Raw genomic sequence first — 24374 nt, 5'->3', positions numbered from 1 at the left:
AAAAAAAAAAAAAAAGAAAGAAAAGAAAAGAAAAAAACTTCGTGAATCGCAGCCCCGGCGGCGCCGCGGGGGCTCTCGCTCGCACACGGGGATCAGCCCCGGACTGAGGCGGCGCTGCCGGCGGGCGCAGGCGCGGGGCGAGAGCCGCGGGCGCAGCAGGAGCAGAGCTGGGTTTTTTCTTTTTTTTCCCTTTTTTTCCCCCTTTTTTTTTTTTCTGTTGCTTCTCTGTCTCTTTAAGTTAATTTAAAGTGAGTCTCGGTGCCGAGTGCGGAGTCCTCAGTCTTTGACCGTCAGCTGCAGCGTTCCTCCCTCCTGCTCTTGCTTCTTCTGCCCCCGGGTGTCCCCTCCGCGCTGGGGGCCCGAGCGCTCGGTACGGTGAGAAGCGCCGGGGCCAGGAACCGCGTTTACAAACCACGGCACGATGCACTTTTGTGAGCCCCACGGGCGAGTGCAGGGCCTGTGGGGCTGGGGGGCCACGGCGCCGGGACGTTGGGCACCAGCCTGGCTGACACCGAAGGAACCGGTGAGCAGAGCGCGGAGGAGAAGCGGGAGCCGGCTCAGCCCCAGCGCCGCGGCGGGGCTGGGTGCGCTTCGGCACCAGCGTTGGGTTGTTGGTAGGGGCCGCCGTGGCTGCGGGGCAGCGTCGTCTCGGCCTCTTTGGTGTTACAGAGCCTTTGCCACGTGTCTGCGGGCTGGGGCTGCCCCAGGGTGCCATGGAGGAGGCACAGGGTAAGCGTGGCCCATGGCGAAGGGCGTTGGGGTGGATGGAGCTGCCGCGTGGCTTCGCCTCTGTCCTGCCTGCACCGGGCTGGGGGAAACGGGAGTTTTTCCACCTTTCACATGGACACACATGGACACACACATGGATGCACACAGACACACACGGACACCCCACACGCTCCCCCTGTTCCTCATCACCCCCAGGGCACTGCAGCTTCCCCCCGTGATGGACCCGTGCGCTGTTTGTGTATTGACCATGGCACATTGCCGGGGGTGGGGGCGGGGGGGGGGCACACTTCTCTTTACCAAAACCCTGTTGTTCTGCCCCAAGAGAGGGGCTGAGGCTTTGGGGGGGGGGGTGGGGGGGTGGAATGGGAGGGGATGGGATGGGACCATTCGTGGCTGCTTCAAGATGTTTGTCCAAATTGAGCATCTCTGGGGGAGGTCCCAAGTCAGGGGTTGGGGTCTCCCTGTCCTGGCTGTACATGGGGGCCCTGGGGAGGGCCCCTCTTCCTGAATTCGGGATTGACCCTGGTTTCGGCCTCTCCCAGGGCACAGAGGGGGAGCAGCCCCAGCCCTGGGCCACGGGCAGGGTTTGGCCTCACTTCCCAAGGGGGCAAAGAAGTTGTCAAAATCGCCTTAAATTGTGCCTGGGAACGGATGCTGCCGGAGCAGCCGAGGAGGAGCCTCAGGGCCCTGCAGCGAGGAGCCCCCGGCACTGCGGGGGTACTGAGGGCGCGCGGTCCATCGCGAGTTCAGTTTCTGCTTTGAGACAAAGTGGACAGAAAACGGCGTTTTCGGGGTCTCTGACGCTTCCTGGAAGCCATAGGATTTAGGGGCTTTTTTTTTTTTTTTTATAAAAACCATTAAAAAAATCAAATAAAAAAAAATCAAACCCTACCCGTGCCTCTGTGCCTCATTGCTCAGCGCCGGGCAGGGAGACACCGGCCCAGCACCCCCTTCCCATGGGACCTGGGCCAGCAGCGGGTTCCTCAGCCCCTCCATGGCTGGCTCCAGCTCCCAGCCTTGCTGCAGGGTGAAAATGCATCCCCTCGTTTCTCTCTCATGTGTTGGGGAGACCGAGGCTCCAGCATCTCCCTGCCCATCCCGGCTCTCCCCATGGCTCCCGGTGGAGCTGTTCCCATTTCAAAGCCGGGAAGCTGGTGGGCCCAGGGTGGGCAGTTCCAGCTTCCTTGACCACAGCACCAACGCATCGCAGAGGGACCAGGCTGAGGTCCCACTCTCCCCACCCAGTACATGGATGCTCCCAACAAAGCCTCCAGCCCAGACTCTTGGATGCTTCATAGGAGAGCACTCACAGAGGGGAAGCCGAGGACCCCGTGCCCTTGGTGGCGGTGAAGGACGTGGTTGCCCCCTCCACCTTTCCATTGATGCCCCATCTGCTCCCTTCAATTCGTAAGAACCAACGCTCCCGTAAAGACAACCCGAATGTCTTTATTGATTTCCTATTTACAAATCACAAAGCTGGCCAAAAGCAGAGTGTGAACACGGAACGAGAGCGTCGATACATTCATCAATACAGCACTGGAGCGGGGGCAGGCCCGGCTCCGCTCGGAAGGTGACGTGGTACAACAGGATGGCTCCTACTTCTGGGCACGGGCATGTCCAACACGGAATTACATTCACCTATCTACAGAAGCCAGGATTGCATTGAGCTGCGGAAAAGCCGTTAAGAACAGAAGCTGCTCGGGTGGCGGCGTTCAGTTTGCTCCTCCCCGCCTCAAGCCACCACACCTACCTCATGGGCGACGGCCGGAGGAGGGATTTGGGAAGAGAACCTGCAGCTGTTCCCGGGAAGAGCAAGGCTGCCACATTCCAACGATTCCCACTATTGCCACGTAGGTACAAAAGGCCCCGACGCTGCTCTCGGGTGCCAGCAGCGAAGTTCCCATCACCCTTGGGAAAAGGAGCAGCGCTGAGCATCCCAGAGGACACCTCCCTCTCGCCAAGGAGCGTGCCCGGACCATGAATGCACCTCACAAAGCTCGCATTGCACAGAGGCAGGTTCAATCACGAAGCCATGGACCCATCTGGTTTTCTTCTCTTTTTTTAAGTACTGGCCATATCAAAACCATCCTAAACCCTCGCGCAGGCCCACGACAGACACATCTCCCAGCGCCTTCCTAGAGAACCTAACCCGCTACGGATATCTCTACGAGCTACTGGAGAGGAGGAGCAGGGTGTTCCTGGCAGTGCTGCTGCTGGAGATGGATACCCGGCAGCCACAGGCCACGGGGAGCAGGAGGAGGTGAGCCGGCCCCAGAGAGCACACAGGCACCGAGCTGTCCCTACCAGCAAAGGAGAAGGAGGTTTCAGCTTTGAGCAGCTCAATGCAGGGTAACTGCTGCCCGCTGAGCTCCACAGCGCGTGCCTGGAACCAAGGGGGAGGTTTGTGAAGAGGAACCTCAGCTCTAAGGCAGCACCAGCCCCACAGCGTGCACTTGGGAAGGCTCCGGCCGTGCTGCGAAGCAACACTTCAGTGACAGCTCCTTCTGCAGCAGAGGGCACAGCCTCGTGGTCCTCAAGGCTGGGCAAGGGCAAGGGCAAGGACAAGTCCCCCACCTCCCTCCCAGCAGGACAGCACAGCCCTGCTCAGCCACAGGTGTACCTGCTGGGGGGGGAAAGCAACCACAAACAGCAGCTCAGAAGGGGCATCTTCGAGATGACCAAGCTCTGGGGCCTAAGGCCAGGCAACATCTGGAACTGCCCCCTCCTCCTGTGCCTGGCCAACCGTTGGGCTGCGCAAGCACACACAGGCAAAGAGAAAATCCTTAATGTTTTCCTAGCTGCTCCATAAAACCCTGTCCCTCTGCTGTGTTACCAGCGAAGGGGCAGTGGCACATCGAGCCTCTCTGCCTGCTGCGCATCCGACGTGGCCCAGGGCAGGTTTAACCATGCTCGCAACAGAGAGAAACTGCATTGAAACGTGCATGAGAGCAGCAGCAATCACAGAAACAGGGGCAGGGCAGGCAGCTCCCCTGCTCCAACCGACAAACCCGGCCCTACCTGCGAAGGACTCGGCACAGTAACAATTACTGTGGGCACCCTGGGGTGTCCGAGGCTCACCCCTTGTTCGGAACGTGCTGTGGAGCTGGGAGGAAGCGCCCCCAGGACCCAGCCTGCACCCAGGGCAGGGCCAAGCCCCGTCCCTGCTCCGCCAGGAGCTCCACTCACCGTCCCCAGGAGCAAGGATTGTCACAGAGCAGGGAGAGGAGCACGAGGAGGCCGCAGTCTCTCCAGTTCTGAGGTCTCCCTCAAGACCCTGTAGTGCTGGAACAGCGAAGCCTCGGGGAAAAAGCCACTTCCCGAAACGTCCTGCGTGCGTGCGGCGGCTGGCGGGACGAGGATGGGGCCACCCAGCCCTCGAGCGTGTCTTTCTGCAGGGTTATCTCCTCACAGCAAGTCTCACCACAACCAGAGCCACTCGTTTCCATGCTTCTGACCGGTGGAAAAGCATCTACATTCGTTACAGTCCGAAAAACGCACGTTGTTAGATAGGGTTAACCAGGAAAGTGAAGAATGACTAGCCACGGACACCTACAAATGGTACTGGGGTACCAGTTAGTCTGGTACGTGATAGCAGCAGAATCACTAGCACAAGGCAAAACATGAGCTTTGAAATGATTTTACTGAGACCTTTGGCTAGTGTGGCTCCAATTGGTGTGGGCAAACTCAGCCAGGAATTTAGTTTGGAAGGTCACGGGGAAGAGGAGAGAGGAGTCCGGCGCCAGCTCCGCAGCTGCACTATGTGTAGAAGATGATCTCTGGGATTTGTCCATCCTCCACGGAGGTGCCGTTGTTGTTCCCAGCCGCGTAGCAGAACGTGAAACAGGTCTTGGCTCCCGTCGTCGGCGATTCGTGGATCACCTTGCGCAGTCCTTTGGTGCCATAGTGGGAATCTGGACCCTGTGATGGGTGCAGAAGACCCAACAGATGAGGCAGGAGCACCCGAGAGGTTTGGCCTCACAGCCTGGCCCAAAGCACCCAGCCGGGGAGGTCTCAGCACCTCCCTCTTCTAACCTGGCTCCTGCACCCCAGGGATTTGGGGCAAAGTTCTCATCTCGCTCAGAACGTGCCACTACACTGAACCGGATCTCAACAGTTAAATATTGACTTCTTAAGGCCACTGCAGGCAGGCCCTGGCTTACAGACCTGCAGCACCGACGGCGTGTCTGTAACACAGAAACAACCCCAGTGCTTCAGCACTAACACAGCCCTGTTCACCGTGGGGCAAGTTCAAAACCACCTCTGGGTGCTGCTGGGGAACATGCTCCTGACACCACGACACAGCAAAGGGTTACAGAGCAGACCTTTGAGAACCACAGAATGGGCTGGGTTGGAAGGGACCTTAAAGCTCACCCAGCTCCAACCCCTGCCATGGGCAGGGACCCCTTCCACTAGAGCAGCTTGCTCCAAGCCCCTGTGTCCAACCTGGCTTTGAACACTGCCAGGGATGGGGCAGCCACAGCTTACACATTAGGGCCTTGAAAATCATAGAGCAAGAGCCCTGTTGAACGACAGAGCCTGCTCTCACTCACTCCCACCTTGTCTCTTGAACCCACAGGCCCCAGTGCAGTACCTTTAGAGTAGCACATGCTGTGTAGTTGACGTTGGGTAGAATCTCAACAGGCTCCTTGAACATGACCCGGAAGGTGTTTGATGATCCATCACAGCTGAACCCCGTGTCGTTCTGCCCCAGCACCGTGTTGCTGTCAGTGTGGATGATCTGTAAGACACGTGTTAACCTTTAATCTGCAGTGAGTTGAATGCTGCCCTGCACCAGTGCGCAGGTGTGCTGCCCTGAACAGGACTGAATCTGAGGGGCTCAACAGTCTGACCAGCCCCAGACAGCACAAGACAATCTCTCCTTACCCCGAAGCCTCCCCGAGGACTACAGGCTGACATTCTGGGCTTAGATCTTCCCTTGCTTTGCTCCTCCAAAAGCTCAAGGGGCAGCAGAATGAGACCCTGACTATCAAATAAAAGTTAACAAGCCCGGTGTGTCAGCACATCAGCCTTGCTGTGCTGGGATAACTTCCCTGGAGACCGTTCTTCTCCAGTGATCCAGACTGGGGTCACGGATGCACATCCAGGTCAAGGCACACAAGATAAGCTGCCCCAGTCTTTGAACAAGACCATGATGGACTTTGGAGAACCGAGCCTCTCTCAGTCCTACTCAGCATCCCAAACAGGATGCTGATGACATAAGGCTGCTTGTCAGCACTGTACAGGCCCAGCACAGACATAGCAATTGCTTCCTTCTCTTCCCTTGTTGAATTGTAGCTGCTCCACTCAATGTGTACAGCTCAGACCAAAAGACAGTCCAAGGACTATTGCAGCACCCAGCTCTGCTGCAGCACCTGCAGGGCAGGCTTGGCCTGGCCTGCTCAGTGTGGGAAAGCACAGAGCTGCTTCTGAGCTCGTGTCACAGCTCTCAGAGATGTATGTTCACAGGACAGCAAGCGGGCTTGGGGAGATGCTGCAGTGACGCATGCAAGGGAAGGCTGTAACGTGGAGAGCAATAATCCCTCTTATCCCCAGTGCCCCAGCTGGCCCTCACTACATCTGCCAGCCACCCAATCTAGGAAACAAAGACAAGATGCTGCATATGCACTACAAAGTGTAAATGAGTCCCTCCAGCAGAGAACAGAGCATTACCTGTATATTTACTTGGTAATCCGTTGGCCCATGTATGGATCCGTATAATCCAAACCCAACTACAAATATCCTTTTGTTTACAGAGAACCTGCAGGAACAGAGCAGGGAAGTCAGACCAACTGCCGCTCCTGCACTGGTTTTGTACAAGGATGATGCACACGTATCAAACATACTACAGTTTAAAGTGCAACTCTTCCTAATACCCAAAATCCTCTCCAGAAACCACAACCTGCAAGCTCACACCTCTGACTGCCCTAATGGGCTGGCAGCAATTTTGTTTGCTCATGTACGACACGAAGGTGCACAATCCCATCGCTGACTCCACAGTCCAGGCTCAGAAAGCATGTCAAGGTTGTGGTTCAACATCAGCATCCAAAAGCCCCAGGCAGGCAGAGGCAGGGTGCCCTGCAGTGTGGAGCCCTCACAGTAACAGCAGGCTTTCCAGCAAGGTAACAGCAAAGACCATATGAAGTGTCATTAGATACTTCACTGCTGAGCACTGGAAGAGAATTGTTAATGTGCTTCTATTTGCTGCATATAGCTGCACTCAAGATTAAAGAGTAGAAAATAAGATTCAACAGCTCCTGAATGCAGGAATCCCTCCTGCCTCAGGCAGCAAAGGGAAGGATATTCACCCCAATGCCCTACTACAGCTCCATCTTCTCAGGCAGCAGAAAGCCTCAGCGCCTGCCGAACAGCCAACACAATTTCTTCACCCAGCCACCAACTCTTTGAGTCCTGCATGTTTCAAGACCAAACTGCAGCAGGCCAGAAGTCACTGCTCTGCAACCGGCGTGAGCTATTCAGCGCTGACACAGCACACAAGCCTTGCTGAAGGCTGACCCTGGTGCTAACAGCAGTTGAAATCAGAGTCGAGTACAAGCTCCAAAAGGTCTCTGAGCATTAGATCTGAGAGCAGTAAGTCTTTGGAGGTAGCAGCTCTTCCAATTACTATCTCCCATAAAGGGATGAAGGGATCAGAAGATCCAACCAACAGCTGTATTGATGTGCACGAGAACCACTGATGAAAAAGGCTTATAAATCTTAAAGACCATATTAAAGCAAGTTCCCCTTCTACCTAAGACAAAGATGAATCAGGAAATAGCCCAGGCTGATTACCTCCAGTCTTGCTCTAACCACCTGGCCACACAAGGCCTGCAGGCTTCCATTTCCCACACCACACCTCCACGTCTCTTGTCATCATGACCAGGCTTTGCTGTTTCTCTATGAGCTTAGGTCTACACAAACTAGATATTAGCAGAAAAGCAGGCACAGCAAGCATTTTACCCTCATCCCTCCCTCAAATAGGCAAGATTAAGGGGCTTCAACAAGCCACGTTTACACTTACAACCTGATGGAACACTGGTTAGTGGACATACTCAGGCGCAGGAGGAAGCCACAAGCTGCGTGGTGACTCCAACCACTACGTGCCCATGCAGCTGCAGGAAGCCACTTGAAAAGGAGAGAAATCACCCCCCCAAGAGTCCTGTGCTGCCACATTTTATGGAAACCTTTGCCAATACGGAAGCCAAGTGGCAGCCTGCAGCTGCACATGCAGGTTAATGCATCAGGAGATGCTTTTGCCCAGCAACGCTTTCCCTTCAGGGTTTATATGGTGGAAGTCAAGGTCGCGCACGTAACCTTGCGGGTTTTAGGGCTAAAGCAGGCTCAAAGCTCAGTAAACACGAATCTATCGGCAGCAGAATGAGCAGAGAAGCTGACCTTATCCTGTCACTAGTCCCACTGTACCCCCAGCGGCTCTCCACCTGCTGGAAACGGCTGATGCTGCACTCCTTCCCCCGCAGGCAGCAGCGCGGCCGGTCGATGAACTCCACCCGGGGCTTTGGGTTCACTGTGAAGTGGAGGAACAGGCTCACCACTTCCCGGTCCGTGAGGATTCCCGACTGGGCAGGCCCTGCAAAGGAGCGTGGAAGCAGGGAGACCGTCAGAAACCAGAAGGGAGCCTTTGGGGATTTACATGGAGAGGCAAACGTGACTTGCAGTTAAGAGCGGGTCACGCCAGCACCGCACACGGGATCTCGGGGCTGTGTCGGGAAGTTCAACCCCAGACAGAAAAGTGCTGCTGAGTTTTATGGGCTGCAGAGTCCCTGCACGGGGCACGTTCGTGACACAGACTCAAGGTGCAGCTCTGCAGAGCTGAACTGCATTTGGCTAAGAGGACTGATGTAAAAACCTGAAGCAGGCAGCTAATCCTTCCCGCGCTCACTCAGGAGATGGTAATGCTGGGGAGACAGGGGTTTTCACACATCTACACGGGTATTTTATAACATTACTGATAAGACATCATGAAAGCCCACGAGGGGAAGTGGGAGGAAACGTCACCATCAAGTGCTTTTCAGTCAAGATAAAGGTGGTTCAGCTCACACCCCACTCCGATTCCCTCCTTCCCTTGGGCATTTAAACCCTGCTTTGTGTTGGTTTAGAAATGATATCCTTATTGTAGAATCTAGGGGGAAATGCTAGTGACTTCAGCAAGAACTGAAAAGCATTCTCATCTTTTTTTGCCAGGAACCAGATGGGTTTTTTCCAAAGTGATGCTAAATTCAAGCTTTGGAAACTACTTCAAAGACTTTCAAAAGTGGAACCAGCTAAAAAATCAGCCCTCAGCAGAAGAGTCAAAAGCTGCTCTGCACCTCTGTTTGCAAGAGGCTTTTAACAGAAGCTGCTGCATACTGGAGAAACAATAGCATTAAGGGCTCTTTAATGTGGGAAGCCAATGCCTGCCTACTGGTTGGTCCAAAACTTTCAGCACATGTTATGCAGACATAATGTGGCCCAAGGCTGCAATAGGTAGAGATGAAAGGATTTCAGGAAGTCGACTGTTAACAGATAAATGAGCTTATGGATCCTTTGCTCAGCAAAAATGAGCCCTCATTGATCATGTCTAAACTCATCCTACGGTGCTGGGATTCAACCCTCAAATGGTTCAAATTACTTGCTCCGAGGGAAGGGAGCAACACATTTGCCAGTTAAAACATCCCCATGCAAAACTCCATGTTCAGTTCCAGGCTACACAACGAAGCGGTGAAACCACTGCCTGGAAAAAGCCTTCTTCTTTTCAGAGTCACTCAGCAAAAGGGGAAAGCTGAAGCAATTCCAAGGCAGTCCCTTGTTGAAGGAAGAGCTGACCGGCGCAGCCTCGCAGGTTTGGGGTTTCTTTTGCTCATCTTTTTTTAGGTTGAAGTGGAGAAAACCTCCTCAAAGCAAGAGGACTAACCAAAGATCCAAGCTGAACTGACAGCATGGGGAGGGGTACTGACATTCCCAGCTCAAAGGCATCAACCCAAATATGCCCAAATTAACAGGTTCCTCCCATAAGATACGGGAGATTGAGATGAGCTCTTAGGCAGAAGCTCTTCCCTGTGAGGGTGCTGAGGCACAGGGTGCCCAGAGAAGCTGTGGCTGCCCCATCCCTGGCAGTGCTCAAGGCCAGGTTGGACACAGGGGCTTGGAGCAAGCTGCTAACAGACTGAAGAACACCTTCAGCTCAAAGAACATTTTGGGAGTTCTTTCTGTTATGGGACTCTTCTCTGAACAGCAGCAGCCACATGAGGCCAACCACCCTTGGACTACAGGTGGCAGCAGACAGAGGATGGGGAGAAACAGCCTCATTTCTCTTTGGGAGCATGCTACAACCAACACCAATTATTTGCAACTCCATTAGCTTTGTGTAGTTTAAATGCTTGGAACAGTTACAAGGGAAAGCACCTGAACACATTTAGATCTTTGCTCTGGGATGAATAAGAAAGTAACCACCTAAAAACATACAGTGAGCCCAAAGCCAGCTATGATCCGACTTGCTCCTCGCTGATGGAACAGCAGTCTTTAAAACAAGGGTGAATGAGCATGGATGCAAACAGCATTTACACAGGTGATTTAGAGGATCAGTGGGAATGGGGACAACCTCAAATCATTTCAGGACACACAGAGAAAAGCCACTGTCATATATGTGACTCTGCAGCTCACGGAAAGCAAAGACCAGGGTTGCCAGAAACACCTTTGTTCAGTTACCTGCTGCAAACTCCTCAATAGTCATCAATGGGAAGCGGATAAGAGAAAGTGCTTTGCCCAGAACTTTCCGCTTGTTCTCTGGCATCACCTGAAGCTGCTGCCGTTGACACTCGGCCTCCGACCAGCGAACCACTGCGTTAAACAAACGAACCTCCCGGATCCCCAGGGTATCCCTCTCCAGCACCGCAACCAGGGTGTCTGCAAGGCAGGACAGACAGGGACAACTTCAGGCACCATCCCAAATCACCCCTTTCGACCTAGCCACAGTTACCCTAGGTGCAGCCGAGGTAAGTAGAAGAGAAGCAACTGAAAAACCTCTGAGGAAGATTTATCTGCATATTCCATAAGCAAGTAACTCGCTGGAGCAGCAAACAGTGTTCATTTCATTGGCATATTAATGGAAGTGAGGTAGAATGAACTGCAACTCACTTGACATCAAATCTGGATGAAGCGAGCAGCATGAAAGCCAGAAGGTTACCCGTGCCTCACCTCCAAAGTCCATCTCATTAAAGAGGGTTAAAGTCTACATTTTAATGTTTATTCAGGGTGCCCAGCAAGTCTGGAAACTGCATGTGATCATTAAAATAGCCAGTTCTTCCTTCCAAAAACTCAACACCCTTTTAGCTCCAAAACCTGACTCAGGGAGCAATGCCAACTCCACAAAAGAAGGTGAGTTACACCCACCCCAAACCTGCCAACATCAACAGAGGAAATGGGCTTTGTATCATGCCCAGAAACTCAAGCTGCACCAAAGCACGCAGATCCCAGGATATTTCTGCAAGCCAGCATGCTCTTTTGCAAACGCCTTGTCTTGAGCCACTTAGTGCCAGAGACTGTTCCTTCAACAGATTGCTCCAGAACAGCAAAGCCACAAAAGAGAAGAGCCAAGTATTAGCCTGTAATAACTTGAGAGGAAAGCATGTAAAGGGAGGAGGGAGAAAAGCTTACCCAGATCAATGTCTGTAAACCCCTCCGCATTGATGGCATCCGACGTGTTCTTGTCTATGTTCTCCAGGCAAAGGCTGGCCAGCTGAGGCTCATCAAAGAGTCTTGCCTAGTAATGAAGAAGCAGTCGTTATCACAAAAGGTATTTTAAAGTTTACACGAAGTAAGGACCCCCCCTTCTCTCCCAGAGCCTGTCTTCATTAGCAATACCATGCCTGACTGCATCAGGAATTCACTGGCCTGCAGCTGTCTTTCACAAGCAGTTAAACATGACACAGCAAACACTAGATAAAGCTGTGTTTGGCATCAGTTCTGGTTTAGCTGTGCAGGTCTTCAGGCACGTCTTTCTTCTAACATCACAGCAGTTAAGGCAGCTAAAGTGCTTTCTAGCACCATACTGACCATGGCAGCTGAGCATGGGTAGCTTTTACTACATCATTTTTTATATTTAGAAGAAAGCTTTGCCCAGGGACTCCAGGCATGCTCCCTCTAGGAACATGCAGAAACAGCTTATTCTGTAAGGACATGGTCACACTGGTCTCATGCATTAACAGGCACACTGTTTGTATCCAAGGGAGATGTGCAAAACCCCACGGGGCACACAGCCTGCTCTGTGCATTGGAACGTTTTGCACAGAAACAGCTACTCTCATCTGGTTACCTTAAAGAATTCCCCCCAGAACAGGTTACTATTCCAAACAAAGCCTGCACACAGCTTGGAGAGTTGCTCAGAATCTCTCTACCCAACTCAAGTGCAGTCACGTAACGATTGCACTACCACTTCATGCCCTCCTGGAGCGCCAAGACATGGTGCAGTGTAACGTGGAACTACTTTGAGGACTTGATCCTAGTACTTCAAGTCAAATAAAATCCCAGCCTAATGGCAGCAAACAAGGGAAGAGCTCAGCAGCGACTGCTTCAGGCCACCTCTGCTTCAGGTTCTGTGAGGCACTGCCACCGATGCAGTAACTACAGTCAGAGCCTGAAAGATGCTTGTACTGTTGACGAGGAGGATAAAAGCCAGCAGACACGTATGCTGGGCTAGGCAAGACACCGCTTCAGAGCCAGACCACCCGAGTGCCCTGGTCCCCAAGTCAGGGCAGCTGTGAAAACTCTGCCAGGTTTAACATCAGAGATCAGGGCAGCTTTCCTGAGCTGGCAGATCCTCCAGAGCTAGTCCCTATTTCCTAAAGGAATGAAAGCCACACACACAAGGCCGATTTGCTTCTCGTTCCTACACCACCCAGAACAGGGTGCCCCTGGCAATGCTAAAGCACCGCAACACACCGGTGACAGCACTGTGGTACATCATCAGCTGCCAGCAGAGAGGGTGGCAGGGATCAGAAAGAAAAGAGGGGTTTGGAAAGGGGCAGGGTAGTGATGCACATGTAATCAACCTGCATGCAAAGTCTCATCTTCTCCAAAATAAGTAATAAACACTGGCATGTACTTTGCTGCTTAAAGAAGTCGAATAGAAGGTGGAGGAGTCCTGCACTCACAGACTGGACCATCACAGGCAAGGATGTGCAACTGGCCTCATAAAAAGTCCAAAAACCACAGCTGCACTGAAACGCCAGGTCTGCATGCCTTCAGTAAGGCAGAAGGGTGAGCTGGAACAGGCTGAGGAAGAAATCACTTTGCTCCTCTCCTAAGAAAATAACCCAAAGCACTCATGAAGCTAATTTTCTTTCACCCCCATTTCAAGGAAACTATTGCAAAAAAGCCCTTTAAGCCTGTCTGACCAGCTAGATGCAGCAAGCTTTGCACAAAGAAAGCTTATCAACACCAGTCCCGAATCTGAACACATGAACATCCTCTCATTCCACTTTTCTTCTTGGCAGATGAAAGATTTCCACCCAGTTCATTTCTTCCCCAGCTCACACTCTGGAAGGAATTGCCTGCCACACCGAAACAGAAAGCAGATCTGAAACAGCAGCAGCATTTGCTGCCCATCAGCACTGAAAACCCACAAGGAAGACTTCAGAACGACACAGAACTGCTCCATTTTGAATCCTCATCTCCGTAACACTTACAAAAGCTCTGGTCTCTTATTGGGATGGACCCTGCTCAAGGGACTCACACTCACCTGTGTTAACAGCATAAACGCGTTGTCTGCGCGGAGGTTTTTTTTAAGGAACTCCACACAGTGAGCTTCCAGGGCTGGAACTGCATATTTTTTAGCTGTGTAAAGCGTTGTCATAACAGTCTCTGGTCCGATCTGAACTTCGTCTGAATAAAGAAATCTGAAAACATTCAAACAAACATTGCTCTGGTGAAGCCAAGAAGATAACAGGGTAAAAACACCTTGCGATTCATAAACAGCATGTTTGTGCTTCTGCCCATCATCCTGACCCCGTTTCCTGCACTTGAGAGATGGAAATGTTCTCACAGCCTTTCCACTGACTCTGCTTTACCAAGGGGAAGCTTTCTGTTTTAAATAAACACCCTTTCCAGTGTAACTTTCAATGAATGAATAGCTGGGGGATCTGCTGCAGCATCTTGGACTGCCCAGCATCCCACAGCCAGCAAGCTGCTTAGGCTGCCACTCAGGCTAGGCCAACAGCCTCTGGCCAAGCATCCCCCTTAAAATTAATGGGTTTGGCTGTTCATTTAGACTAAACAGGACAAAAATTCAATCCTGCTGCTTGAGGAGACAAGCTGGTTTACGTACTAATTCAACAATGATCAAAAGCACCCAGACATTCACTGCCAATGAGGTGTTTTCTCCATGCCCCACTTTCTCATCCCCTCACTTTATTGTGAACTGCTCCATTTCATTATCCAGATGTTCACTTACAGCATGCCATCAAACTTCAGCATAAAGCAAGAGTTAACTGCAATGCAAACACAAGGACGGCCACGCTGCAAGCAAAGCATCGGCCTTCTCCCGTTAGGCCAAAACAAGGAAGTACATTCATACTGCATGGAAAAACAAAGGTCTTCATAGGAAGCCTGAGCAAGCCTCCTCATACCCAAGCATGCTGATGAGAGACAACAGGACTCGACAGGCTGGGTTCAGTAAAAGCAGTTACACACTTGATGTCAGTCCCAATGCCATGCAGAGTTTTTGTTTAGTGTTTTTCCTCTAACCAGTTGAGCATTTGCCAATCAGGATCTGAAAGGCAGGAAGCACAGTGTGTTAGCTATGCTTGGCATTCCTATTCCATGGGATATTTTGGAACTCCCTGCCATTTCTCCTCCTAGATTCCTCTGAAGGGGGCACAGCAACACAGTGAGCAGCTGCTGTTCCTGGAGGCTTCAGGCAGCAGAAGGGCTCTTCCATGAGGATGCCAGGCAGTGTTCCTGTCTGGAGGGACTTGCTGCAGAGCAGCAGTGGAGCTCCTGGTCTCCTAGCTACAGAGGGCCAGGATGCAACTCAGGGAAGCATAAACAGAGGGATGCAGAGGCAGGGAAGTGCTCTCATTGCTGCTGAAAGCAGCTTTTGTGCTGCTCCAGAGCATCTGTTAATAACAGCATCAATCACAGGCTCATGAATGTATCCTGCATACATCCCTTTCGCCAGTCCTGTTTTCACCAAGTAATCCTGTTTATTACAAGACTAAAAAGGACACAGTTGCTGTAAAACAACCACTTCTATTTACTGCAGTGACTATGTCAGTGTTGATTTTCACGACAGTGCAAACAGCGTGTCCTGAGGGATAGCAGGAGAGGCTCAAACTGTGGGAAAATGCAGTATCAATTTAAAAGATTTGGATTATAACCCCAGGGAATCAAAACTATTCTTTGGGTTATGAAAATAAGAACAACAAAAAAAAGCATCTCCTGCACAAATTCAGCAGACCTCTTAAAGCCCACCAACACAACGACAATCTAGTGCCCAGAAGGGACCTTCTGCTGACCATTCAGGATGGGCACTTTGTCCCTTGATGAGCTCCTAATCCTACAGCACTAGGCCATGGCTTGGACCAAGTCCAGAGACATATGTAAGGATCAGCTGCCATTTCAGATCAGTGAGACTGTTTTCACTCTGGGAAAAGTTCATACCATGTACTTGGTATGCTTCCTACTGGAACGCAGCACCCAAACTTCCTTTGGCACATTTAAGCTTTGAGCATTTTAAAAGTGACAGCTTGATTCCAGATTTAAGCATCCAGGATATCACTGGACCATGTGCACAGCTACTGCAGCATGACTACTTGCATGACTGCAAGCTTTAGAGGCACTGTGATAATCCACACACATTTTCTCCTGTACAAAATAGAAACATTTCTGCTGAAATCCACCCAAATGCACCATTTTCATCTTCTCAGGTGCTTCGCTACGTAAAACAGATCTCTTCCAAGATCACACTGCTTATCCAAGTGCTGAAAACTCAGCACTGGCAGGGAAACACCATGACTGCCTCAAATTCACTCGATATTTTAGCCTAAGTTTTAAAGCTAGATGCTAACTCTGCACTCCAGAGATCTACCTGGCTGGTAGAGAGTCAGATACCAATTACAGGGATTCCCCAAGTGCTGGTGTCTGGTTGAAAACGAGCCAAAGGCGAGGGGGCTCCCTATTATTTCTGCCTTTTCATCCTGGAGAAGATCAATTTTTACATCTTCTAAGCTAGCACAGTCATGACCAAAGCGCTTCCTGAAGGTAAAGCAAAAAGCGTGCCAAAGCTATATATAGTCAGTGCTCCCAAGAGGAAGCGAGAGGGGAACATGTCAAGAGCACACAGGATTGGAAACCCCTGGAAGTAGGTTACAGAAATCCTATAGAGAGGGGACAATGACTTTTCAGCACACATTCAGGATCGCTGTGGGATGTTATAGAGCACCAGCGGAGCTTAAAGAAATCGCTGAATAGGATGTTATGGCCCCTTCCTCCTCCTGCCCCCAGCACGAGGACTTACAACACAGGCTGTAAATGTAAATTCAAAACCAGCTCTTCAAAAGAGGAGTAAAACACACAAAAGGGGAGATACCACACAGAGTGGCTGACACTGATTCCATCCCCTTACTTACCTTTTATAACTTGCTCATTTGCCCATAACCTAAATGATCTCCCAGTATTGGCAACTTAAAAGAGATTTAAGAGGAATACTTTTCCCCACTTCTCTCAAACAGCATTTGGATCACATCAAACCGATGCATGAAGGAGAGTTTAAGAGAATGCCTGAACAGGTGAGGACCAGCTTAACTGCAAGGGCCAGCATGTGCACTGGCTAACCAGAACACCTCCCTGTTGCTGCACCTGTGTGGTGCAACTATATATAACTATATATTCACACAATTATATACTTATAGTTTAGTCTTTCCATACTGCAGATCAAGGGCAGGAGGACATATTCATTTCACTATTGCTAAGCCAAACCATGGAGCAAGTCAGGTATTTATCTGCAGTAGCTATTCAGTCTAGAGCACCCAGGAAAAGAGGGATTTAACAGCAGCATTTAAACACCTCAGAGCAGAACAACAAAGAGGGATTTCATCTGGAAACGTAACGCTCACCGTTCTACAAAAGAGACCACTGCTTTCATTAAAAATGCCTTTTTCTACAGTAAATCTGTTCCTTCCAGTTATACCGGATGTTAGAAGCTTACTTCAGCAGAGCGAGGAAGGCAGCAGGCTCCACGTCAGGCAGCTCAATCTCTGTAGAAGTCGTGGCCATTCCACCATTGAACATCGCATCGAAGACTGCGCTGCCCACGGCCAGCACAAACCTACCATCAAAAAACAGGCAAAAAAGCTTGATGTTAAATCATATCCACTTCCCCCCCAGAAATCCCAGGCTGGCTGCTATTCCCTAAGGCCACCCTCAGGGAAAGCAAATCGTTCCTAGCGTTAAAAGCAAAGATGTTTTGCAACAGAAGGGAGTGTCAGGGTTTCTGTTCATTTGCTGCAAGAATACCAAAGCTGCAACTTCATCCTGAGCCCTGTCCCTGCATGCAGCACAGGAATGGCTCCCCAAAGACAGGAGTTTGTGCGTCATGGAACACAATACATGTGGCTGCTTTGCAGAGCACCTCTAAGAGCCTACGGATCATTCGTGAGGTTGGGAAGCTACGAAACACAAGGAAGTTAAGGAATCCAAGTTCTTCCAGTGAACAGGGCCCAAGTCTTGGTGCAATTCCCCCCAGTTATGGAGTGAAAACACTGATGGAAAATTTGTCACTACACACTACCCATCCCTCTCCTTTCTCCCCGGACAAGGAAGACATCCTCGGCGACAGCAAGCTCTCAAACCCTGCCAACGGCACTGGGAGCTGTGGACACCAGCACCTCCTGCAGCACCCAGCACTGGAGCTGCCTTCCCCAGGCACACTGCTGTCTGCTTCCATGCAAACCCTGCTCCGGGCTGAGCCTAGGAGGCAGAGGAAACCTCACACGAAGTAAACTAACACCGTTAGGTGCACACCAACCCTGCTGCGCGTTTGGCTGGTAACCAGCAAGAGGCATTATCAGCCCGACAGGAACAGGAAGCAAGAATTCCCACAAACCAGGTCTGAGACCAAAAAGAATATCCCAGTGCTCCCATGTAAACAAGATTATTTCCCCTGCTGATAAACACCAACCCCTATTTTAGGAGCAGCACAGGCACAGACCAGGCTGCTCAGAGGCCCGTGTACATTTAAGCTGCTGTACCTGCCTTATGGCTCAGAAAAGCCATTTGGAGACCTTCCATTGATTGAAAACACAGAGGCAAGTTCTTCCCCATAAAGCCACCTTGTTCCTGGGGTCTGCAATCAAGCAGCTCCTTGAAGTTCAGGACAGGCCACAAAGGTCACAGCTCAGCAGTGTGGGCCAGCCCAGGAGACGAGGCTACCAAAGCGATTCCTGCAACCACTTCTCCAAGCAAGTATTAAAAGGAAGAAGCTGGAAAATTCAGGGGCCCTCACCGCAGCAGTCTGACTTCAATGGAGAAGCATCAAGAACTGCAGGGGAAAAACCTGGCCAGGACAGAGGCTCAAGACAGAAACCTCCAACTGGACCCCAAGGAAAGGCCATCACTGCAGGGGAATTTCAGTTTGGTTTGGCTGCAGCAGGAAATGACACAGGAGCTTTTTATTTCCCTTTTCACAAAATTCTTCATTTTCTCCCTTTTCACTCCCCTCCCATCCAGAGGAGGCCTTCCATGGACACAATGGAGCAAAGCACCATGGATGTGCCGGGCCTGTTTGCTGTGACAGACTGGCTGACAAGCCGGGTTGCGTTGTTTCTGATGGGTTAAGAGAGCGAGGGACAAACCAGGGCGGCTACAGAAAACACACACATGCATATTTCTATCAAAGAGTTGTGCAGAAAAATGCCCAGAACAAATAAAAACCCCTTCTTCACAATACCAGAATTGCCAGTTGAAAGAAAAATCCTTGTTCCTACAGGAGCAGTGACAGTGGCGAGACAATCACAGGCATTGTCTGCTACTAAAAATTAACATACATTAATTGCACTGTGTATTTTCCCTTCTCACAGCCAGCACAGTGCACAGCCTCCAGGAGCAGCTCTCAGAAGCTCTCTGAAAAGAGCATTCATTTAAAAGGACCTCAACAGTTTTTGCTTCCATTTCACTCAAGGACAAGGCAGTCCGACTTTGTTTCAACTGTTGAGCCCTAAAGGGATCCCAGTAGGTGCCACAGAGATGCACAGGACTCCAAATTTGAAGTTCTCTTAAAACATCAAGGGAACACAATGCAAGAAAATCCCTCTCTCTTCATGGCATCTTCTTAAATCTTTCAAAAATCAGCATTTTCAGCAATAAGTCACAGGAACTTCCATAAGGTTAATAATTTGATTTGTCCTCATGAGGATCCAAAGTTGACCCCACAGGCTTTTGAAGGTCGGCAACAAAATGCCCTTTATTCTGCTACTTACAGCTTCCTACTCACCAGTGTTCACTGCTTCCTTGTTCACCTTGGCACCTCCATCTGTCACCCAGTTTATCTGTATACCAAACAGTCCTGCTTCCTTTCTAGGCACTAAGATGTATTAATAATAAAATAAATCACTCCAGAACTGTAACTATCCACTGCTGCATGTCACCTTCCTTCTCCATCTGCTCCATTGTGGAGAAACCTTAAAATATCTGTTCCAGAAGAGCTGGCAAATAGAGCAACATGTGATGTGCTGGAGCTTGGTGAAACCATAGGTGATGAGAAACTAATGAATGATGATCGTTTGCTGGCTGCATCCTTCCAGCACAAGGACTTAAGAGACACCAGGTGAAAGGAGCAGGAAGCAGGTTCAAAACCCCCAGGAGAAGCCTTTCACACGCAGCCGCAGGAGCTGTGCAGTGGGACACCTCAGCACACAACAGTGGAGGGCTGCCAAGCAGCACACATCCAAGAAAAGAGAGGATGAACTCAGAAGAGACCCCTGGAAACAAGCAGCCAAAAACGTGCCCAAGCTGCAGATCTCCCAGGCTGGAGCATACACGGGGATGCATCACCACACGCTTCCCCTGTTCCCTTCTGGGCCATGTTTCACACCCATCACACCCATGCAGCTCCTGGTAGACGAGGTTTAGATGTTTCTACTCTCCCATGTTCTCAATGAAGCAAATCTGGAAAAAAGACAGAACAAAACCCAAACTTCCCTCATGTTTAGCCTAATCTACACACTGACCTTGGCCATGCTTGCACTGAGGCAGCCTCCTCAGTCCAGCCTTGACCTTAAGGCTGCTCCATCTCTATGGCTGACTCAGCAGCAAGAAGAAACAAACTCAAGGCCCAGAGACCGAGTTTCCTTCAGGGTAGGCAAGTAACTTCCACAGGCTCTGGAGCCTCCTAAAGGTGGAAAACATCAGATCTCAGGGCTTCAGATGCTTCACAGGACCGATGCTTGGATAGACGAAACTTCAGCTGAACCCAGCACAACCACTTACCCCATTTATCTACAAACAGGGCTTTTCACACACAGAACGAGCGCTCTTAGTCGCTGTGTGAGATATCCAGTGCTGCTTCTAGCACAAGGACGAGAGACGCCAGGTGAACTGCTGAACTTGGCACTCTCTTAGAAACCCACCTGAACCTACAGCTCTGTCACACTCAGAAACGGGGTTTGGGGTGAAGGGACCTTAAAGCTCATCCAGTTCCAACCCCCTGCCATGGGCAAAGACACCTTCCACTACACCAGGTTGCTCCAAGCCCCATCCAACCCATTCCAGTGCAAAATACCTTGCGCTGTCAGGCTGCTGCGGGAGAGCTGCGAGCAGAAGGGGTCTGGGTGGGTTTATTTTAAGCTCTGAAATAACCACTGTACTTCATGAATCATCGGGGTATCCCAACTGTAATATCAATTAGGCAAGTTTTACTAGTCTATATGATCTGTAAGTGGGATGACACAACATCTATCTTTACCACCCAGAGCACAGATGGATTTCAAAGCAATTAAGCAGCATTTCACTTTGGGCCTTTTTGTCTTGCCTTCCCCCCCCCCCCCCTTTTTTTCTTCCCCCCCCCCCGAAAAAGCTTCATTTATTTTCCATTTATTTCTGGGCTGAACATTGCCCCTCCGCACCTCCACCAAGCTTAGTTCTCAGCACCGGAGCAAGCTTACCCTAACACTAAATAAGCCTCAAGTTATAAAATAGCAGAACTGACCCCCTAAGCACTCAGAGCAGCCTAAAACAAGAGTTTTGACCGGAAAGCAAGAGAAAAAGGGAAATCTGAAGGGGAAGCCTCCAGGAACACAGGCACTTAGGAGAAAAGCAATCGTCTGAAGCAGTTTGGAGCAAGGCTCCCTTTGCCAAGCACCAGTTCTAAGCACACCAACAAGCCTGCCCCCAGTTACAGCAGGTCCTGGCTTTGAGCACAAGGCTCTGGCATTTGCTGTTGGCATGGCTGAGCAGCCCGGGAGGCACTTCCCGGAGCTGTGGGGTGTGAATGGCATGCACCAATTCACCAAAGCTGCCCCGAGAAGCAGCCAAGCATCCACAGGCCACAGGGGTTTTGCATTATCCGGGTGGAAGCAATCCCAGCTTCTCAGGCAGTGCGCAGCTCAGGGCTGCAAACTCTTAAATGGCAGCTCGGCCTTCAGCATCAAGCTCGACTGGTTCCCTCACGCCCAGATGTCATTCTCAATACAGCTCTTCCAGCATCCTGGTGTCTGGCTTACAGTAGAGGATTAACGCCCCAAGACACAGAGAAAAAAGACGCAATAAAGGTTATTTTTAAAAGCAAACGCTGTGGCAGAAATTCGGTTTCTCAAATGATTGCTTCCCTTTCCACCCCCAGCACTCCCAACGATCCCTATTCCCGTCAGCACAAATCACGCCGTCTTGAAGACTATTCCTCCTCTCCTTCCCTACCCACCCAACCGAGGGCTGCTTCCAGGCGAGTCCCAGGCATTTGGGGTTTTCCCTCGCACCTACCCTCCGTGGAAAACGCTCCAACCCAACGCCAGACCCATCACCTGGGCCGGTAACCGTGCGGATGCACAGCACCATGACCCGAGGGCTGGCAGAGATGTGAGGTGCCGGCGGCTGACCACGGGGAGGTGAGCACGCCGCGGGGCACAGGCACCTCCCGGCATGTGCGGGAGCAAACCGGGACGGTCCCAGCTCCGGACTCGCAGCAGCCCGGCTCCCTCCCTCCATCCCGCCGCGGGGTGCGAGGGGAGCTGGGCCTCCCTGAGGCCGCATCCCCCGGCGCCGGGCGGATAAAACTTGGGTGCGGTTCCCCGCTCCCCTTCCCCAATGGAACCGATCACCCGAACCCCGCACCCTCCTACCGCATCGCGCCAGCACCCGCACCCAGCCCGCGGCCTGCCCCCGGGGCCCAGGACCCCCGGCCACCTCGCAGGGCCCGCGCTTCACCGCACGGCCTCCCAGGCCACCACGGACCCTGGAGCCCGCCGCTGCCCGCACCGGTCCCCGCCCGCGGGTCCCCTCCGCGGCCCACCTGTGCGCGGGGATGCGCTGCGAGCCGCGGCCCTTCCCCACCAGGAAGTGCACGTCGCTGAGCACCTCGTTGTTGAAGAGGAAGGCGAAGCGCTCCTGCACCGTCGGCTTCGTCGCCTGCCAGTTATAGACGGGCTCCCGCTGCAGCGCCCCGCCGGGCCCGCCCGCCCCTCCGCCGCCGCCGCCGGCCCCCGCCGCCCCCGCTGCCGCCGCCGCCGCGGGGCCCCCCGCGCCTCCGCCGCTGGCCGCCGGGTTGGCAGCGCCGCACTGGTTGTAGGTGAGGCCGGGAGGCGACGCGGGGGCGCCGTTGGTGCAGGCGGCGGAGGCGGCGGCCCCGTTACCCGGCGGCGGCGGCGGCGGCTGCGGGCAGGAGGAGGAAAGGCCCCCGGGGCCCCCGCCGCTGCCACCGGCCGCCATCTTGTGCGGCGGAGGCGCAGGAGCGGGCGGCGCGGGGCGGCGCTGCAGCAGCACCAGCACCAGCAGCGGCGGGCGGGACACGGCGGCGGCGGGCGGGAGCGGGGCGGCGATGGCGATGGCGGCGGCGGGGCGGCTGCCGGCGCTGATGCAGAGAGCGGGGCAGCAGCGGCGCATGGGGCACAGAGCGGAGCCGCCGCCGGCCGGGCCGGGGAGGGGAAGGGAAAGGAAGGGAAAGGGGGGGGGGGGAAGCGGCGGCGACAGCGGCGGAGCGGGGCGGGGAGAGGGCGGGGGGCGGTGGCGGGAGCAGGCGGAGCCGCGCCGGGGTGCGGGGAGTGAGGGGAGAGGGGCTGAGGGGAGAGGGGCGATCCCTGTGGGAGCGAGGGGCTGAGGGGAGCATCCCTGAGGAGGGAGGGAGGGAGGAGAAGGGGGTGATCCGTTAGGGAGCGGAGCCTGAGGGGCGAGGAAGGAGCCGTGCCCTGAGGAGGACAAGGGGGGCGATCCCCGAGGGGCGAGGAAGGAGCCGTGCCCTGAGGAGGACAAGGGGGAGCGATCCCCGAGGAGCTGCCCTGGGGATGAGTGGTCCTCCCGAGAGCGGAGTCGTTCCAGGGAGGATGAAGGTGGGGAGGCCCTGGAGCAGTTTATGGGGGGCGGTTCATGGAGGGGAGGTGGGGATTTATGGGGATGAAGGGGGGCAGTGGTGAGGGAAGTTTGGGCCATGGGGAGCTGAAGGGGGACATGGAGGTTGCTCCCTCCCTGCTCTCACAAAGCAGCCTGTCCTCTGCAGCAGCCACCCAGGCCTCCGCCATGCCCAGGACACCCTGCTTTGTGCCTCGCAGCTCCTTGGAACGCACAGCCCGGGCCCCGAGCGCTGCTGCGGGTGTCACGCACCCATGGGTGCTCACCGACGGCCTCCCAGGCAGCACGAGGTGGGGAATGGCGCAGGAATTGCCCTCCTCGGGGTAATTCCATTGCCCCTTTCCCTGTTTTCCGTTCCCCCGATCTCTGTTCATTCCTGGAGGTGCGTGCACGTGCAAAACGGCCTCGCTTCGAACGCGTTCAGTGGGGAGCTGCCCTGTCTGCCCCCTGTTTTCTGTGCCTTTGTGCGATCGTTTGGAACACGGAGACAGGCTCTTGATACCGCTTCAGAGCTTCCCGACGCTTGTACAGCGCGGGGATCTCGGCCATCAGCCGCTATGGCCACCGTGGCTCACTGCAGCGGTGGTGCTACGCCACTGATATTGATGGAGAGCTTCCAGCCTGGTTTTGTATCATGTTATCAAATACCTGTCCCTGCTGCCTTACGTGCCGGCAGGTTCCTGCTGCAGTCCTTAAAGCTGCGTTAACGCTTCCCATGGGGGAGGTTGGGAAACTCCTTGCAGCCACAGGTCTGCAGTTCAGAGCCTGCTGGCCTGCCGCTGCCTTCTGGAATGTGCTCTGTGCCTGCAGCAGTGAGGAGAAGCCTTTAGAGGAGCAGCTCTTTTTCCCATGAAATCTTTCTTAGTCACAACCGAGCATTAAATACAGATGGATTCTCTGTTAAAAACGCTGCATCCTTTTGTCTTTCATGCCGTTTGCTTAGCACGTCGCACACTCACACCCCCTTGCTGGCCAAGCTGCTTCCATGCATTTCAGCATCACAAAAGTGATACCTGGCCACCTGCCCGCTCCCTGCTCAGCCCTGTTTGGATGCTTCATTCGGGCCAGAAACATTAGAGGGAGCTAAAGGCTGCTGCATGC

At 52.8% G+C, this 24374-nt stretch overlaps 1 protein-coding gene across 3 annotated transcripts; it reads right to left on the bottom strand.

Annotated features, from left to right (window-relative positions):
- Positions 1–2155: 2155 nt before the first annotated feature.
- Positions 2156–22829, bottom strand: BTBD2 (BTB domain containing 2). 3 transcript variants are annotated; one of them, XM_062628173.1, is made up of 10 exons: positions 22222–22829; positions 16927–17046; positions 13462–13618; positions 11380–11485; positions 10432–10629; positions 8122–8314; positions 6400–6487; positions 5321–5467; positions 3916–4647; positions 2156–2864 (listed from the first exon to the last, which is right to left on the bottom strand). In XM_062628173.1, exons 1-9 carry the CDS (start codon positions 22809–22811, stop codon positions 4486–4488), a joined length of 1761 nt encoding a protein of 586 aa, XP_062484157.1. In that variant the 5' UTR covers positions 22812–22829; the 3' UTR covers positions 2156–2864; positions 3916–4485. The 3 variants fall into 3 exon arrangements, with proteins under 3 accessions (XP_062484157.1, XP_062484158.1, XP_062484159.1); XM_062628174.1 differs by lacking the exons at positions 2156–2864; positions 6400–6487 and having other exon boundaries at positions 4508–4647; XM_062628175.1 differs by lacking the exons at positions 2156–2864; positions 3916–4647 and having other exon boundaries at positions 8166–8314.
- Positions 22830–24374: the final 1545 nt, after the last annotated feature.

This window comes from Pezoporus occidentalis, unplaced genomic scaffold (assembly GCF_034315485.1).
Source record: "Pezoporus occidentalis ecotype Australia unplaced genomic scaffold, CSIRO_AGI_Poc_V1 ctg310, whole genome shotgun sequence".
Lineage (NCBI taxonomy): Eukaryota > Metazoa > Chordata > Aves > Psittaciformes > Psittacidae > Pezoporus > Pezoporus occidentalis.
This window is presented reverse-complemented; position numbering and strand designations above follow the sequence as displayed.